General features: G+C 36.3%; 1 protein-coding gene across 3 annotated transcripts in view; it reads right to left on the bottom strand.

Annotated features, from left to right (window-relative positions):
- timeout (circadian regulator timeout) overlaps positions 1-17,358 on the bottom strand; it is a 1,048,389-nt gene that overhangs the window by 1,005,763 nt on the left and 25,268 nt on the right. For all 3 annotated transcript variants that reach the window (XM_081749081.1, XM_081749078.1, XM_081749079.1), the window contains exon 4: positions 9,398-9,578. In XM_081749081.1, coding sequence (XP_081605207.1) covers positions 9,398-9,578 — 181 coding nt within the window. The remainder of the gene's footprint in view (positions 1-9,397; positions 9,579-17,358) is intronic.

Below are 17,358 nucleotides of genomic sequence, written 5' to 3'. Positions count from 1 at the left end.
CACCACCACCACCACCACCACCACCACCACCACCACCACCACCACCACCACCACCACCACCACCACCACCACCACCACCACCACCACCACCACCACCACCATCATCATCATCATCATCATCATCATCATCATCATCATCATCATCATCATCATCATCATCATCATCATCATCATCATCATCATCATCATCATCATCATCATCATCATCATCATCATCATCATCATCATCATCATCATCATCATCATCATCATCATCATCATCATCATCATCATCATCATCATCATCATCATCATCATCATCATCATCATCATCATCATCATCATCATCATCATCATCATCATCATCATCATCATCATCATCATCATCATCATCATCATCATCATCATCATCATCATCATCATCATCATCATCATCATCATCATCATCATCATCATCATCATCATCATCATCATCATCATCATCATCATCATCATCATCATCATCATCATCATCATCATCATCATCATCATTATTATTATTATTATTATTATTATTACCACCACCATAATAATAATAATAATAATAATAATAATAATAATAATAATAATAATAATAATAATAATAATAATAATAATAATAAAAGTAAACTTATGACCTACATCAGTGGTTCTCAACCTTTTTGAGTCTAGCGTCTCCTGTTATTTCAACTTAATTCAACCAGGCACAAAAAAGTTATATAAGAGTCTGTAAGGACTATAAATTACATTAATGGATGAATAAAATTCCATAGTATGCAAAAGAGTACATCATTTCCAACTGAATAATACTGTTGTTTTGACTTCACAGCACACTGCTCTACTACTGATTCACTTTCTGATTGTTCGGAAGGAAACATCCTTTTTCCTCCTGATATAGTATTTTTGTTCATGTAACTAGAGAGAGAGAGAAGCACTGTTTCCATTATCATAACAATGCACCATCAGCAATACCAACTGCTCATTATTGAAAAGTGCTAACTTAACCGGGTTTTTTCTATTCTTCAGAAAATCATTAGTTGCTAATTGGAAAATAATAATAATTATTATTATTATTTGTGGAAAAGATGTCTTTTGATAATTAGTAAAATGCGTAAGGCTTTCGTCCAATAATAATAATAATAATAATAATAATAATAATAATAATAATAATAATAATAATAATAATAAAAAGTCTAACAGGTCATGGTATCTTAAACGCCCCTAAATAGTCTACCGCCCTCCAATCGTCCCTTTTTGTTCCAGTGCTCCCTTTGGAAACGTGAACCCTACCTGGAGAGCGTTAACGCCCACTTGTGAAATCACTGACCTAGACGACGTCAAAGAAAGATGATCCTCCATTTCATAAATATTATTAACTAACTTATTTCACGTATATGCTGAATCAATAGGACTAATACCGTTGAAGAGAGCATATATTTCCGCTGACATACAAATGTAATCTCTCTTCGATAAGTTTTACAAAACATGACATTACCATCATATATTTGACAGATGGCACTACAAACTTTGACATTAGCGTCAGATACTGATATATTAGTCGTATACCGTGAAATATATATACAACATGAGAATGCATTCTCTTTCCCGAAAAAAAGTGCATTATCTTAGTTTATTCACTGAAAGTATTCGATTATATAAAATGTAACAAAGTTTCCTTCTCGTTTATTTTCCAGCAATATTTCATACGACAACCCATATTATCTGGCATAATAATGATTAATCAAAATTTCATCAATATTAACAACAAGAAACTAATATAAACACAATGTGTCAGAACATTTACCATTTAATATTACGAACAGCGACTTAAACTCGAAAAGTTCATTTCCCTTTTTAACACAAGCTATCATAACAGTTTAATGGGAGGTTCTAGATTAAAGCTTTGGTAAGCCATCCAGAGATTTTTCCACGATTTCCTCACTAGCATCAGGCGAATCCTGGTAAGTTATCCTTACATGTCCAGGTCGACTTTCTTTCTTTCCTTTTATTTTATTTAACAATCACCAGAGACAGCTCAGAGGCTATTTTATACTGGATATCTATCAACAACAATAACAATGGAAAGAATTTGGGAAGGTATTGGCCAGGGTCTGTTTAGTAGGTACCATCCTGGTAGGACTGAGAAAAAAGATAGAAAACCTCAGTCCGGATGTTCCGCAGCGGGAATCAAACCTACGACCTCCAAAATGCGAAGCCAACGACCTACCACTTAAGCTTTCTTTGGCCATTTCAAGGATTTTACGATGTATTTAAAACTGTGCTATAAATAAATAAATAAATAAATAAATAAATAAATACGAGAACTGTGCTTTACTCACGGTTAGCGTACGCGCCTTTGGCGTGGGAGACCCGGGTTCGATTCCCGGCGGGAGCTCATGTGGTTCGGATTCCACGTTAATCAGTAGGTCCACGTCTCATATAGCCTCGTTGCTGAACGGGACGCTAAACTAAAATCAACTCAACTGTGCTTTACTCAACTTTTGATGAGTGATAAAAAAAATAGGCTAGTCTCTTAAATGTAGCTAAATGAAAAATGTCCATACAGATTGTTCTTTTACGCGTGAGTACATGATCCATATGCATGGCCACGGTAGTTGAGGCACATAATATTTAATGGTGATTCAACAAATTGCCAGACAACTAAAAAATAAACCAGAATTAAGGCATAGCTGTTTGTTTGCTATTTAGCGTCTCTTTACAGCATCAAGGCTATATGAAACGTGCATCTACAATTTCATGTGGAATCCGAACCAACGTAAAGCGTTCAAATTTCAAGACTTTCCCACTGGGAATCAAATCCAGGGTCCCATGCATCAAAAGGCGAACATACGCTAGTGACTGGTCTAGTGGTGGAAGGCAGTTAGAGGATAGCCAACTTTACTTCACGGTTCCGGTTTTATTATTATTATTATTATTATTATTATTATTATTATTATTATTATTATTATTATTATTATTATTATTATTATTATTATTATTATTATTAAGCATGTATAAAGAAAGACTAACAAGACTCAAGTTCCGGTGGGTATAAGTAGCTAGCCAATGATTTTAAAAAACCTCTAAGGTTCTTCCCGGTGTTGTTGCACGACTGTTGTTACATATCTCCCTAAGATATTATTTATATTGATTGATTTTTTTTTTTAACACGACGAATATATGGGACGAGATTTACTGCTTCAAGTGAAATGTTAATTATGCGCAGTATGGTATATCCCCTAATCATGCGCCGGATGGTATGGCCACCGAGCATCAAACCCATGACCAACAGCAGATAAGGAATGCACGTTATTCACTTCACCACGAAGAGTCTTTCGTTCAAGTTTTATATTATCCCCCATCCCGGCTTACCCAAAGGTCTTTCTCTTCTTATGTAGAATTATAAACATTTATAAACATTCCTCATGCAAGTTAAGATTATTGCCATTTTAGATATCTAGATCTGATTACGCCTATAATATACAATATTATAAGGAATTAATGAAGGTGATTTCGGCAACATTTCGGCAACAGTTTAAAACATTTGAAATAATGAAGATCAGGCCGCAATATGTAATAGAGGAACAACATTACCGTATTATCAATAATATATTTTTATTCTGAGTTTGCAAAGTAAATTACTCATTTTTATATGTTTGAAAAGCTACGTATCTATATTCTACGGCTTCAGGAAGTTTATTGTTGAAAACTATCAGTTAAATATAATTAATTTTGTTTTTCATATTATATATACGCATATGAACGTAAAAAATGCATATATATGTTATGTACGAACGTAACAAAAAATAAGTCTGTCCCTCTATCGAACACATTCTCATATAGAGTTATTATAATCATTTTTTTTTTAAGCGAATATTTGTAGCACGACCATAGCAAAATACATGTTAAAATTCTTACTCGTAGCGCAACGCCAATGTGGTTACAAACTGCCACTTTAGCTTATTACACACATGAACAGAATGAAATGACAGTGCTGCAGAAAATGTCTCCCATTTCATTAACACATTAATTTATAATGACTACCAGTTTGAAGTCAATTACACGAAAATACGCAGCTCTTCACTTGAACATTTCAATTAGTTCATTGGTGTAATACGGGCTATGTTTTAAGTGGTACATAAGCCTAATCGTATTTGAACGATGCTTTGTTAACGTATTTACGATGTTTTTTTTTTTTTTTTCAAAAGATACATTCAAATCAAATGAGAATAAAACGAGCCATGAAACGCAGGCACAATAATGTATTTTGTTAATTGTTATAGTCAATACCTGTGGAAATGTTTCAGCAGATTATTTTCTCTGTGAAATACAAATAAATGACTGAATCATTATCTAGACAAATCACATTACTTCCAGTTTTCACTCTCATGTTATATGTTCAGTTATCCTGAAACGCGCTTGATTTCAACGGGGGAAAATATACCGCGATAGTTCGTAGGTTTCATCTATTTCTTCGGAATACCAGCAAGTTGAAGGAATATCACACAATTTCTACATTTTCCTTACCGATGCTACAGAATTTACCCCTTTCAAGTCTGAGAAATAACATTTCTCTACCAAAAGCGCAAGATGACAAAAAAAAAAAAAAAAAAATCACTTTTATTCAAGGATGTTATAAATAGAGGATCTGCCCATATGTATCTTCTTCTTATTAAATCGGTGAAGCGAAAAAACAACTAAGCATCGGAACGTCTGATTGGCTACTCTCGTTTCTGCCATCGTCTGATTGGCTACTTTCGTTTCCGCCATGATCGTTGGCTCAAAACATTGCGATCCTATTGGACGGAGTGGGCAGAGTAGGGGTGGCGAAACTGTGACGTATGGCTTCAAGATTTTGTTGTAAGGGCAGATCCTCTATTTTATAAGATCCTTGCTTTTATTCTACAGAAAATGTCCAACATGTTCGACTGACCAATTCATTAGATACTATACGCCAACTAAATGAAAAGCCCGAACTTCGCAAAGGAAAATAGATTGATGAAAAATAATTAAACACCTTCTTTCCTTAGGATATGAATGAATCTGGACTTAACGGGAATTTGGAACGTCACTATTCATTTCAGCGATCACGAAGATTATGGACACTAATATCATTCATTTTCGATTATTTTTACATGTCAACCTTCTTCCACCCCACCCTCCTATCAGACTCCATGCCGATGGGGGTGAATTTGGACTTAAAGGGTATCAAGAATACCACTATTCATCTCATTGACCCCGAAACGGACTGAATTGGACACTAACATCGTCGTTTTCGATTTATTTTAACATGTCAACCCCTTCCACCTCTATCCCTCAGCCCATGCCGATGGAGAATGAGTCTGCACTTAAACGGCATCTGGAGTGTGTCACTATTCATCTTAGCGATCCCGAAAATTATGGACTGGATGTTAATATCGATCGTTTTTGATTATGTTTACGTATCACCCCCTCTATTCCCTTTAACCTCTTGATGAAAATATGCTAAAATCTAAATTAGGTTCGAGTCCAGTCGTATATAAAAAATAATCAAAATCGCTGCCACGGTCTAAGGGGAATTAGCGAGCAAAAATCGTTACGTTCACTTTTATTTATATCGATATAATATATTGCTAAATTAAGCAGGTAGTCAAATTATAGATGACGAATTTAGTAGATATCCCTGTACGAATTAGTATTTATTTATTTATTTATTCAGATTTAACTCGACAGTTATCAGAGTTTTCCCAAGTAGGCCCAGCTCGAAGTAGCTTTTTCGGGATGCATCCACCTGGATAAGCGCACTTTAAAACCCACCTGGATTATTGAGCTTTTCATTAGTATATTATTGGTACAATTAAAATGTATCGTATTCCTTTATTTTTTACGAGATTTTGGAGGTTTACAAGGAGAATTAGACACTTTCACATATTATTAAGTCGTACTATGTATTTAGTAATTAATAAATGCTAAGACTATTCTAAGACCTCGTGAAATTCTGAATATGCCAAGTGAATGAATTCTCACCTCGGATTAAGATGACTAAATAACAAATTAATGTATGGATTGTGTTTATATTTGAAATGACAAACTCAATTTTACATTTAAAAAGATCTATAAAACAAAATGCAATAACAAACATTCGAAAAAACAGCGACTCAGAATGTAGGAATTAACGATATTGACTATTCTTAGTACTAGTTTAGGCCCGGAAATGTTTCTTTGTATGTATTTACTATGGCGCCAGAAACAAAGGGGATGCGCGATAGAGGGAGCCACAAATTCGGACTTACAAGGAAAGTTAGGGAGAAAGCACTGGCCTGCAGAGAAACTAAGCATGCCATTTGAAAGACCAATTCATGCTGATTACAACAAAAGCTAATAAAATTCCTGTACGGTTGAGAAGTGTTCGAGAGATTCAACTTGAAAGTTTATATGAACAAAAAAAAAAAAAAAAAAAAAAAGTATACGCGTACTTAAACACGTTAAGTACAACATTATTAGCAACGAATATTGACATACGAATTGAAATTTATCGGAGGTAACAGAAAAAAAAAACCTGTTTTTTAATAACTAACTTGTTGGTTAGTTAAAATTACTCATTACACTGTTCACAATAATGATACGTTAGAGATGAAAATTGATCCCTGTTGTTCTTCTGTTGATGCAAAAGACTTTCTTGCATCATGAACATTTTATATGTGCATTTGCATTGCATCCGTCAACGGAACAGTTCGCCTAACCAACGCGAAAAGCAAATTCGACAGGTGATTCGGTAATCTGCCTTGTGGAACGCAAACTGAAACAATCCAATGTAACGCGGTGATCGGGACTGATTCATTAGTATGGACACGGACTTTCATTTGATAGTTTCGTTGGTACATTGTCCGTATGAAAAAGTTTCATACTATGTACAAATCTCCTGCAATAATCTTTGATTGGTCGGAAACCAAATAATCAGATGATTGTACAAATCATGCACAGTTCTTTGGGATATTTTCAACCATTACGTCTTTGCCACCTTGCAATGGACAAGTTGTCTGTGAAAAGACCCCAGTGATCAAGCAGTAGCAAGTTTAAACCATCAGGCTACCTAATAAAGGTAGGTCGCTAGGAAGCGCAATCGTCCTTTTAACGTTGAATTTCTCGAAAAGTTCTCAGCCGTACAGGAATTTTATTAGCTTATTGTAATTATCATGAATTGGTCTTTCAAACGGCATACTTAGTTTCTCTGCAGGCGAGTGCTTTCTCCCAAACTTCCCTTGTTAGTATTTTTTTTTAAAAAAAATCAAGTTGATGCCCTTTTGACACAAGTAAGCCCTTTAACCTTGAAAACCTTACCTGTATTTATTTTGACCTGCAGAAGTGGGTGACGAAGAAGGGGATTCAAATGATTCGATATACCGGTACGTAAATATTCACTTCGGCGCGAAAACCAGGAGACAAGCGACTGAGGTGGCTTAAAATTTGAATTCAACAGTGTTATGCAACATTTTAAACATTTTTAGTACAAAAGTAGACCTTTATCCTGAAAGAGTTCATAAGCGCGGGAGTCGAAAAAGCTATCGTCGAAAAAGGACACTTCAAATTCAGCATCATCACGTGAAACTGACTGACATGACTTGCTTTGTCACGTGTTATAACTACTTCTTCCTGGAAAATTTGCGAGAAATTTATAACAAACGACGATTGACTTTACGTTGCAAAGTGTAAAAAAAAAAAAAAAAAAAAAAAAAAAAAAACACAGCTCGCACCTACTCCTTGGTGGTCAAAATTTAGTAGCAGGATGAATTTGTTTGTGAATCCAAAACTAGGAATAAGTAAGGACGAAAGTGCAAGGATGTTATGTTTTTTGCTGGAATTCACGAACTCATCTGCATCTGTCGTCACAAGTCGAAAGGAGACAAATATAAAGAATGTGCTGTAGCGTATTGTAGAGAATTAGCATTTCAAATTACATTGAATCAACATGCTAATTACCTGCAAAATGCTACGATACACTTCACGCTGGTCAGGTAGCTAGCATGCCTTTGTTGCATGTCGTCCTGGGTTCGATTGTCGGTTGAACATATTGAAATTTCAACGGGGGTTATGAAATGTAAAAAAAACCTGTTACGTATTGTATTACTAAAAGTTGAATATTGTACTCTCTTTTAGATGTGTACCCAAGCAAAGATAACAAGATCTGTGAGAAATTTTACGACAGTGTGTTACAATCCCTGAGAAATCCATATACTGTATCTTTGTCACAAAAACAAAACGTGTCAGTATGTGCGTAACGCTAATTTCAAATAGTTAATAGACGCGCTAATACGTGTCGAAACATGGATTGCCTACCTGATGCAAACAGATGATGCTAGCGTACAGACAATTTGTAGATTTAAAATTATTGTGACGATACAGCGGGCCAAAGGCTTGGACCAACAACTAATGTATGTATAATAAAAAGAAAAATTGGACCAACATGTATATACAAGGTGTTTCAAAACAACACTGACAACGTTTGGGAGGTGATTCCTGACACCAACATAAGACGAAAAGTATAGACCTACCTGGGTGCACAAATGCTTCCTTTCGGAGATATAGGCTGCCAAAAACATTAAAAAAAAAGAAAAAAAAAAAAAAGTTTAAAGATCCATAGCTCCAAAACTATGGGACCTATTGTAGTCGGATCAACGACTTCACTTAGGAACTAATATGTGTACAATCCGAAAATACATGTTTCAGAATCATAAGGTAATCCCGCAACATTTTTTTTTTTTTTTTATAGAGGCAGTTTCGCTTCGGCCATATAATTTGAAGTACTCACCAACTACCTCTATAAAAATTGTTCTTGAAATACTGTAGGATTCTGAAACGTTGATATTTGAATAGGACTCACAGTATTTCCTAAATAAAGTCTTGACTCGGCTACGGTAGGTCCCATAGTACTGGAGCTATGGACCTTTAAACCTCATTTTTTCATGGTTTCGACAGCCTATAACTCTGAAAGGAAGCTTTGGTGCACCCAGGTTAGTCTATACTTTTTGTCTTATCTTGGTGTCAGGAATCACCTCCCAAATTTGTCAGGGTTGTTTTGAAACACTCTATATATAGTCACCACACTAGATAACGAATTTAAAAAATAAAAAAATAAAAACATTTAATTTAAAGGACTCTTATAATTAACTATTTACACTTACAATGGCAAAATGCATATCTAATGTAAGATCACCATGTAAAGAGAGAGAGAGAGAAAAAAAAAAAAAAGAAAATTGAATTATGAAAGAAAAAAAAATCTTCCTCTTTCTCTTCAACCACAAACACAACAACAAACGCTATAAAAATGCCATCAAATAGAACATAAAATTCATTACCACATGTAGTAAAATAGGTTGCTCAAACTCGAAAAGAGAGGGAGAGAAAAAAAAAGCAGTCTTACATGATGGAGAACTTCTTGAAGTTTGTTGCAAAGCACTTCCCATACTTTCTCGTCTGTAAAAGCCTCTTTATACGTCTGCAGATGCGAAATAATTTGCATGTAATAATTACGTGATGCCTTATCTTCAGGAAGTTCTTCTCGATATAACAACAACGCTGGATTAGTCAAATTAACAAGCAACCTGTAAGTATAACATATTAATTAATTGAAATATAGGTCAAACAACGCTTTAATCTTTTTTCATTTTTAATGAAGCCATACTGTTGATATTTTAATAAAAGTCAAACTGTGTAATGTAACAGCGTGTAGAAAGGAATTACCTTATTAGATATAAATTGTTATTTCAAAACTTTTCTTATATTTTGAAACTATGATAGCTCAGTGGTTAAGTGCTCTTCTCTACTTGCTGGTTTGCGAATTTCAAGTTCGACTACTATGCGCTGTGGTGGGAAAAAATACATGTGCCAGGCTGCTCTTTTAATTCATCAGTTATTCATTTGCATACATTTTTATCTTATTTTATTTAAAAAAAGAAGAAAATTTAATATATTGGGTGTATCCAATACATTAAAGCATATGCATACAAAATTAAACATACTATATTATAACAAAACAATATACAAAATATTAATGGAATAAAATAAAAGAATAAGGAAAAGTTAACTGCTACAAAAACCGACAAATCAAATTTCCTACTTATATTTTATATGCTATTACTTCTCTAAAGAAAATCGGACTTCCTAGATTCCCTTTATAATTATAGCTCAACGTATCCGGCATTCAGAGATGACACGATTTTGGACTTCCATTGAATTTATCTTCCGGTATGGGCAGATAAATTCAATGCTCTTTTTTCCATATTACGAAAATATTTGTATTTCTTATGCAAAGAATAGACAAAAAATGGCTCACATAAGCAAATGATTGTGTGAAGCCTGATTCTTGTATTTTACTTATTATTCATTCTTTTAATTTAGAAAGAGAAAATCGTGACACTCAAAACTTTTTAATTTTATTTTATAAGTAAGAAATAAGGAAATAAAAACGAAACAAGGCTGGAAATGTCCAAAATTCAAAGAACGATTTCCTTTTTCATCACACAAATAATTAAACATGTCAACAGCAGACATACAAAAAGGTAAACGCCTTAAACACAAAATTACTTCGTGTGACCAGGTAAATAAGCTTTATTTGTGTTCTACGAGAACATAACTCAAACTGAAAAGTACGTTAGAGGATAGTATTGCAGTCAGTTATTCATTAAGTCAGTGGTTCCCGATAGGAGTGTCTTGATATTTTAAAATTTAAAAATCATGAGGTATTTAGTAACTGATTAAGAATCAATTCTGAGATCAACCGTACCAGTCAACGCCTTTAGTGACAGAAACAATGTTCAATATTACATAGCTTTATTACTGTATAGGAATGTTTTATCTTACTCTTTAATTTCTATTACTATTAATGAAAAGTCAAATAAGTGTGTTATGATGATGTGGGTGTCCAGTAAAGTGTGCTGTCAGTCAAAAATAAGGTTAGGAACCACTGCATTAAGTATTCTCATGCCATCAAGTAACTGAGTGACAACAAAGTGAGGAAATTTGAGTTGCAAAATTGAACATATATATATATATATATATATATATATATATATATATATATATACAGATGGTGATCAGAAAAATGGAAACACCTGTAGTTGGCAACACATCAGATGTATGGGTTGGCAGTGGTGTCGTGGCGCCCGCAGCGCCGGACCGCTGGTGGTGGTGTGTTAGGTCGGTCTCCATACTACGTCAGGCGCAGTGGAAGAGCAGTGCCCAGTGGCTGCAGCAGACGGAGGCAGTGTAAAATGGGAGACCTCTCAGATTTTCAAAGAGGGCAAATTGTTGGTGCGCGGTTATGTGGAGTGAGTGTGACGGCAGTGGCTACTGTGTTAGGTGTGTCGCGTGGGACTGTGTCGAAGGTGATGAGGGCCTACACAACACACGGGAAAACCACATCGGGGAAGCGGAACAGTGGGCGGAAGAAAATCATGAGTGACAGGTCACGCCGGGTATTAAAGCGCATTGTCACGCAGAACTGTCGTGCCACTGCGGAACAAGTGACGGAGGAACTCAATCAGCACCTCCCCCACCCTGTTTCGACAATTACAGTCCGCCGCGAATTACACGACATGAACTTACGGGGTCGTGTTGCACGGGCCAAACCGCTCATCAGGGACCATAACGCTTTCGCACGCCGCGAATGGTGCCGTGACCATGCAACTTGGAACTTGAGGACTGGAAACGTGTGATATGGTCGGATGAGTGATCCTTCCCCCTATTCCCAACCACGGGCCGTGTTTATGTGTGGAGAACGCCCAAAGAAGCTTATGATCTGCAGTGTCTCCGCCCAACTGTGAAACATGGAGGCGCCTTGGTGATGCTGTGGGCCGCCATATCATGGTTTTCATTGGGTCCTGTGGTCACACTTAGCGGACGAATCACTGCCAACGATTATGTCGCAATTTTAGGAGACCACTTGCATCCTATGGTCCGGATGTTGTTCCCGGACAATGACGTCATCTTCCAGGATGATAATGCACCCATTCACACAGCTGGCGTTGTTGCAGCGTGGTTTGAGGAACATCGGGATGAAGTTCAACACCTCCCCTGACCCGCCAATCCCCAGATCTCAACATAATTGAACATCTGTGGTCCGTCTTGGAAACACGACTCCGGCGACGATTTCCACCTCCATCCTCTCTCACAGAACTGGCCGATGCCCTGAACGAGGAATGGTGTAAAATTCCACTTGCTACCATTCACGACCTCTATGCCTCCATCCCACGTCGCATCAAGGCTGTTCTGAAGGCGAAAGGTGGCCCGACACCATATTAATCTGGTAAGTTGCAATTTCGTTCAGGTGTTTCCATTTTTCTGATCACCATCTGTATATATATAGTACAGAATTAAATTTCCCACAAAAATAGGTCTATACATTTTTATAAGATCAATAGTTTAGAAGATAGAAGGGGATAAAAAGTACATACTTCGAAAAATTATTGTTATCACTGTAAGTATTCAGGTAACCTTCAGAAAAAAATCGCATGCCTATACAACAATATACGCGTACATAGGTAATATACACTTTTGTGTACAAATACACTAACGCGAAAGGGGACTGGCGCGGACTGCTTTTATACGAGTCGCTTGTGCGTCGCATTCCACATCTTGCTTAGTTCTCGTAATCTTGCAAATGTGTGCAGATTAGATTGTCGTGCATTATACTGCCATTTGCAGCTACACAGTATACAACAATGGCTCAAAACTGTTTATTACGTGATGAGGATGTTGTGAGTAATAGGGGTTAATGAAGGCAAGTAATGCACAAAAGGATGGGAAGCACGAAAGTTTTAGAGGGATGAAAAATATTATTCTTCATGCTTCTTGTAAGAATCAATACACATGACTTCAATAAATCGCAACAGACTTAAAAGTACCAGTTTTAGTGCAACAATCTTCAATATCATATTCTATTCCCTGCACATTTCAGTCACTGCCATACACTGTGTAGCTGCTAATAGGAGTATAACGCAGAAACACTAGACACATAAGCTACGTCTGCACACACTCGGAGCGTAAGGAGAACTAAACAAAATGTGGAACGAGACGCGCAAGTGACTCGTACGAAAGCGGCCTGCGACGGCACTTCGCGCGTTAGTATGTTCGTGCACGACATTATGTATTGCCTTTGTATATTGCTGTACAGGAATGTGTTTTTCTGAAAGTTATCTGAACACTTTTAGTTACAATAAGAATTTTATGAAATATGTACTTTTCGTCCTCTTTATCTTCTAAGATATTGATCCTGTGAAAGAAAGAAAAAAAAAATGTAAAACACCATTTTTGTAGAAAATTTAATTTTATACTTGAAATGTCTTTGCTAGACCCATAGTTTCTGAAATATTTAAGAAATCTTCCTTCAAACCCCTCCTCCACCGTCCGCCGACCACGCATCCTAGGGAACTTCCAGTGTGTCGTTTGGGACACTCCCCTCTACAACTACAAAATACCAAAACTACACGATTTATTATGTTATTATTATTATTATTATCATTATTATTATTATTATTATTATTATTATTATTATTATTATTATTATTATTATTATTATTATTATTATTATTATATATTTTAAACCAGCGTTTAAAGTCCTTCTTAACTGGACTAAACTATAAGTGGTGAACGATACACATTGTTAAAAAGCGTTGGTTTTGTTTCGTTTATTTCGGTAACTACTCAGTTATAATAACACAGCAGGAGAATGATGTAGACTAGCGGAAAAATTAGTTAAGATAGAAATAAACGAATCATGAGTTCCAAAGGATATATAACCAAGCCACTTCGTTTCCCAAATAGCCCTTTATCCTCTGGGTAATATTGTAAATTGAGGTTAACTAGAGAATCGATTAACGAGAAAATCGATTTGACATAATATCTTACGAATGCAAACATCGAGACCAATTTTAAACTTTGGTTTAGGGTTAATTAATTAAACCTGCGTCACGTATGCGGTTATCTTGCGACTGCTAATGCTCAATTCTCGCTTAGTTTACAATCCAACTATAATACCAGGAATTTGAAACTCAAAATCGTGTGTGGGTGTATGTGTGTCCCTGCAATTTGCAATGCTCATAGTCTAAATGTCGCTGTCATGAATGTCAATGCCCGCTTCGTATATGTTCACAGAATCTGTCAGTGTGTCTTCTCTAATGTCTTCAAGGTATTTTCACTTGGCTGTATCTCAGATGCAGGGAAAATAAATCCACCTTTGTCGTTCTTTCCTTCGGTGTCGATATACTTACACATAGTCAGCTACAGCTCGTGTTCCTTCCTCGGTAATTTTCACATTTACTTTTTGACGTCCAGATGGTGCAGGAAGATATTAGGGCATCAGCTATCTCATCGCCGAGAGGTAATGGTGCACGGCTTGAGCGCCTCGATGCATGGCGAATTAATTGGAGAGTTAAGTGTTGCCATGTTCCATCCTCAAATTCTTCGTTTGACCCTTATATCCTCTCTTCTGAAAACGTGAGACACATGGTCACGTTGTCATCATCTTCATGCTTACCAATGATAATTTCGGACGTATGATTTGCGAACCCCTTTTCATCATGTGTCGCGTCACTTGCAATTTTGAAATGAGATTTCTTTCCTCATTCTTCAACAAAGGTCAACGTCAAATTAGACACGTGTGTTCGGTTTTGTCAAAATTAGTGAGTGTTGTGGTAATGAAACTTTATACCCAAAACATACTTAAGTTAACTATAAACCAGTATCTAGAACCAGTCTAGATGTCTGCATTCGTAAGATATTTTGTCAAACTTTTAAATCGATTTTCTCGTTAACCTGTACAAGTTTATTTATTTATTTATTTTATTTACTATGTTACTCACGACATAAAGGTCTATTTCGGAAACTAATTGGCTTAGCCATACCTTTTTTGTATTTATTTTCTATCTTTCACACATTATACCAAGAGTGAACTTATGAATTGGACAAACAATAACACAAACCGTATTGGTTCTTGTAACTGAAGTAAAACGAGTATCACGCGTAGTAAAGACTACTCAGAAAAAAATAAATAAATGATAAAGGGTTGTCCACACAATTTGGCGAAAAAATCCCTGACTTTTCCCTGACCAAAGTGTTAGATTTCCCTGACTATTGAATAATTTAAAAATACGAAAAAAGAAAGAAACCCCTGTCTCCAGATTCCTTATAGCTGGTCTTGTTCCCTCTGCACTTCTGTTTCTTTCTTTTTGCAATTTACTTTAATCCAAAAGAATGTATACTTACAAACATATGCATCAGACAGATGTTATACTTACTATTTCATAAAATCAATAGCTGAACAATGGATCTAAATCGATTTTTCGCTGACTTTCCCTGACCAATCTGCCATTTCCATGACTTTTCCTGATATATTTTTACTTCCCTGACTTTCCAGAATGTGAACACCCTGATAAATAAAAGTGCAATACAAAATTGAAATGAAGTATTTGAGTTTTAGGTCTCACAGTTATGTCGTGTGCTCTAAAGGAGACGATAATAATGAGAAATGAATGAAATTGTGGAATGAAAAAAGTGGAAGGAAACGAGAGAACCCCGAGAAAACCCACGCACATGGTGTTTACCTACTACAAAGTCCAGTTGGTGCGAGCTGGGATCGAACCAAGGACCTCATGCACTAGAGGTGAACGCTCTACCACTAAGCCACCGCAGCCCCACAAGCGCAATACAGTCGGTGAACCGAATTCAGAAACTGCCGGCGTGTACAACTATGGAATATGCTTCCGTTGGAGGCCTACTTGACCAAATTTCGTTTAAATTCGGCCAGTAGTTACCGAGAAATGAAGTACCACATATACGCCGAGCCGAGCCTGTCCTTGACCAGCTCGGCCACCAAATATAGTGATATTTATTTCTTGGATGATGGGCTATTTTCTAACCAAATTTGGTTTAGATTCGGCCAGTAGTTACCAAGAAGTAAAGTACCATACACACTCACAACTGGAGCGAAACTATAAGCTCCCGTATGCTTACGCTAGGAGCTCATTTTTTAAAATAAGTAAACAGAACTATTCAATGGCAACATCACCTACAGTCGTTCATTTTTTTTATTTCTCTTATCGTCCTATACGTTAAGTTTTGTAGGGTAATGAAGACTGATACCTATCAAACCCGTGACCTACAACGAAAGCAAGTACTTAGCCATTTAACTACTCGAAGATTGAAGTGCTTCGCGATTGTTCTGTTGACTCAAAATTTTCATCTCCCTCAAACACTGCTTAAAATTACACACATAACGGTTAAAAGTTTCCTTCTTATCTGACGGCCAAATAATTTATATAATTATCTAATTTTGGGAAGTTAGTTCCTTCCTATTCTTTTTCATTTCCAACTTCAGAGAGTGCTCTCGTGTAGTTAAGTTGTGCTTATGTCTCCTATCAATAGATGGCTCTTGAGTGTTCTTGAGAACCAAGCAGTTATCGAGCGCCGCGTAGTGCAGGAGTGTAGCACCAGCGTGTGTGTGTGAAGTTTTTGAATGACGAGGTGGGAGTTCGCTACTCTCTTCGTCATAGCACGGGTACAGGTTGAGTAGAGACGCTAACGCTTGCTTCCCCGACCAAAGCTCGATGGAGTGAACTGTGAAAGTTTCACCTTCACAACTGGAGCGTTGAAGAAGATAAGGGCGCATGAGGAAATTGGGAACTGGCGTAACTCGTTAAAACACGTTCCCCTTAACGAGCCGTTCGTATCCCTTTCTCTTCGCGCATTAGGCGAACTTCGTTGCGAAAACTTCTCAGCGAGCGAATTCGGTCACTGCAACGCACGGACGAACGGTAACAGGCTTCGTTAGTTTCGTTAAGACTTAACGCAGGTGGCCTCGATGAGTTTGTGGAAGTGTGTTGCAACTTTCGAACTTACGACAGAAAATGAAGATATCTTAATGTACGTAGCGAAGAATTATTGAAGGGTTCTTGTCTCACTTTTTGGCTTAATGCGATCATTTCAATTCTTACACACAACAGTCATTAAGAGAGTTGAGTGAACCTCTTTAAATATCAGGGAAAAATCTGAAGTGAATATTGCAAAGGAAATTCTTATGTTCCTACATTTTTCTGAGAAGAAAAGTCCGTATCTAGGCCAATTATGATTATTTCAGGGAAAGAAAACACATTTCAATAGCTTATAATTCCGCCTTAATTATTGCAAGATAGTATATTTCATTCTTCCCGACAAAAAGCAATTGAAACCTGCTCTTTTCGAAGCTACTAATTAGAATATGTTAAAGGTTCTTATACAAAGATAATTACTCTTTCGTAAATAGTAGAATATTTATTTTTATTCTAAATTTTAATATATAACCATAATCATAATATACACACTCGTAGAGTCATAATCAAGTACATAGAA

The sequence above is a fragment of the Thermobia domestica genome, chromosome 2 (assembly GCF_964235325.1).
Source record: "Thermobia domestica chromosome 2, izTheDome1.hap1.1, whole genome shotgun sequence".
Classification (NCBI taxonomy): domain Eukaryota; kingdom Metazoa; phylum Arthropoda; class Insecta; order Zygentoma; family Lepismatidae; genus Thermobia; species Thermobia domestica.
The sequence above is the reverse complement of the archived record's forward strand: the minus strand, read 5'-3'. Positions and strand labels throughout refer to the sequence as shown.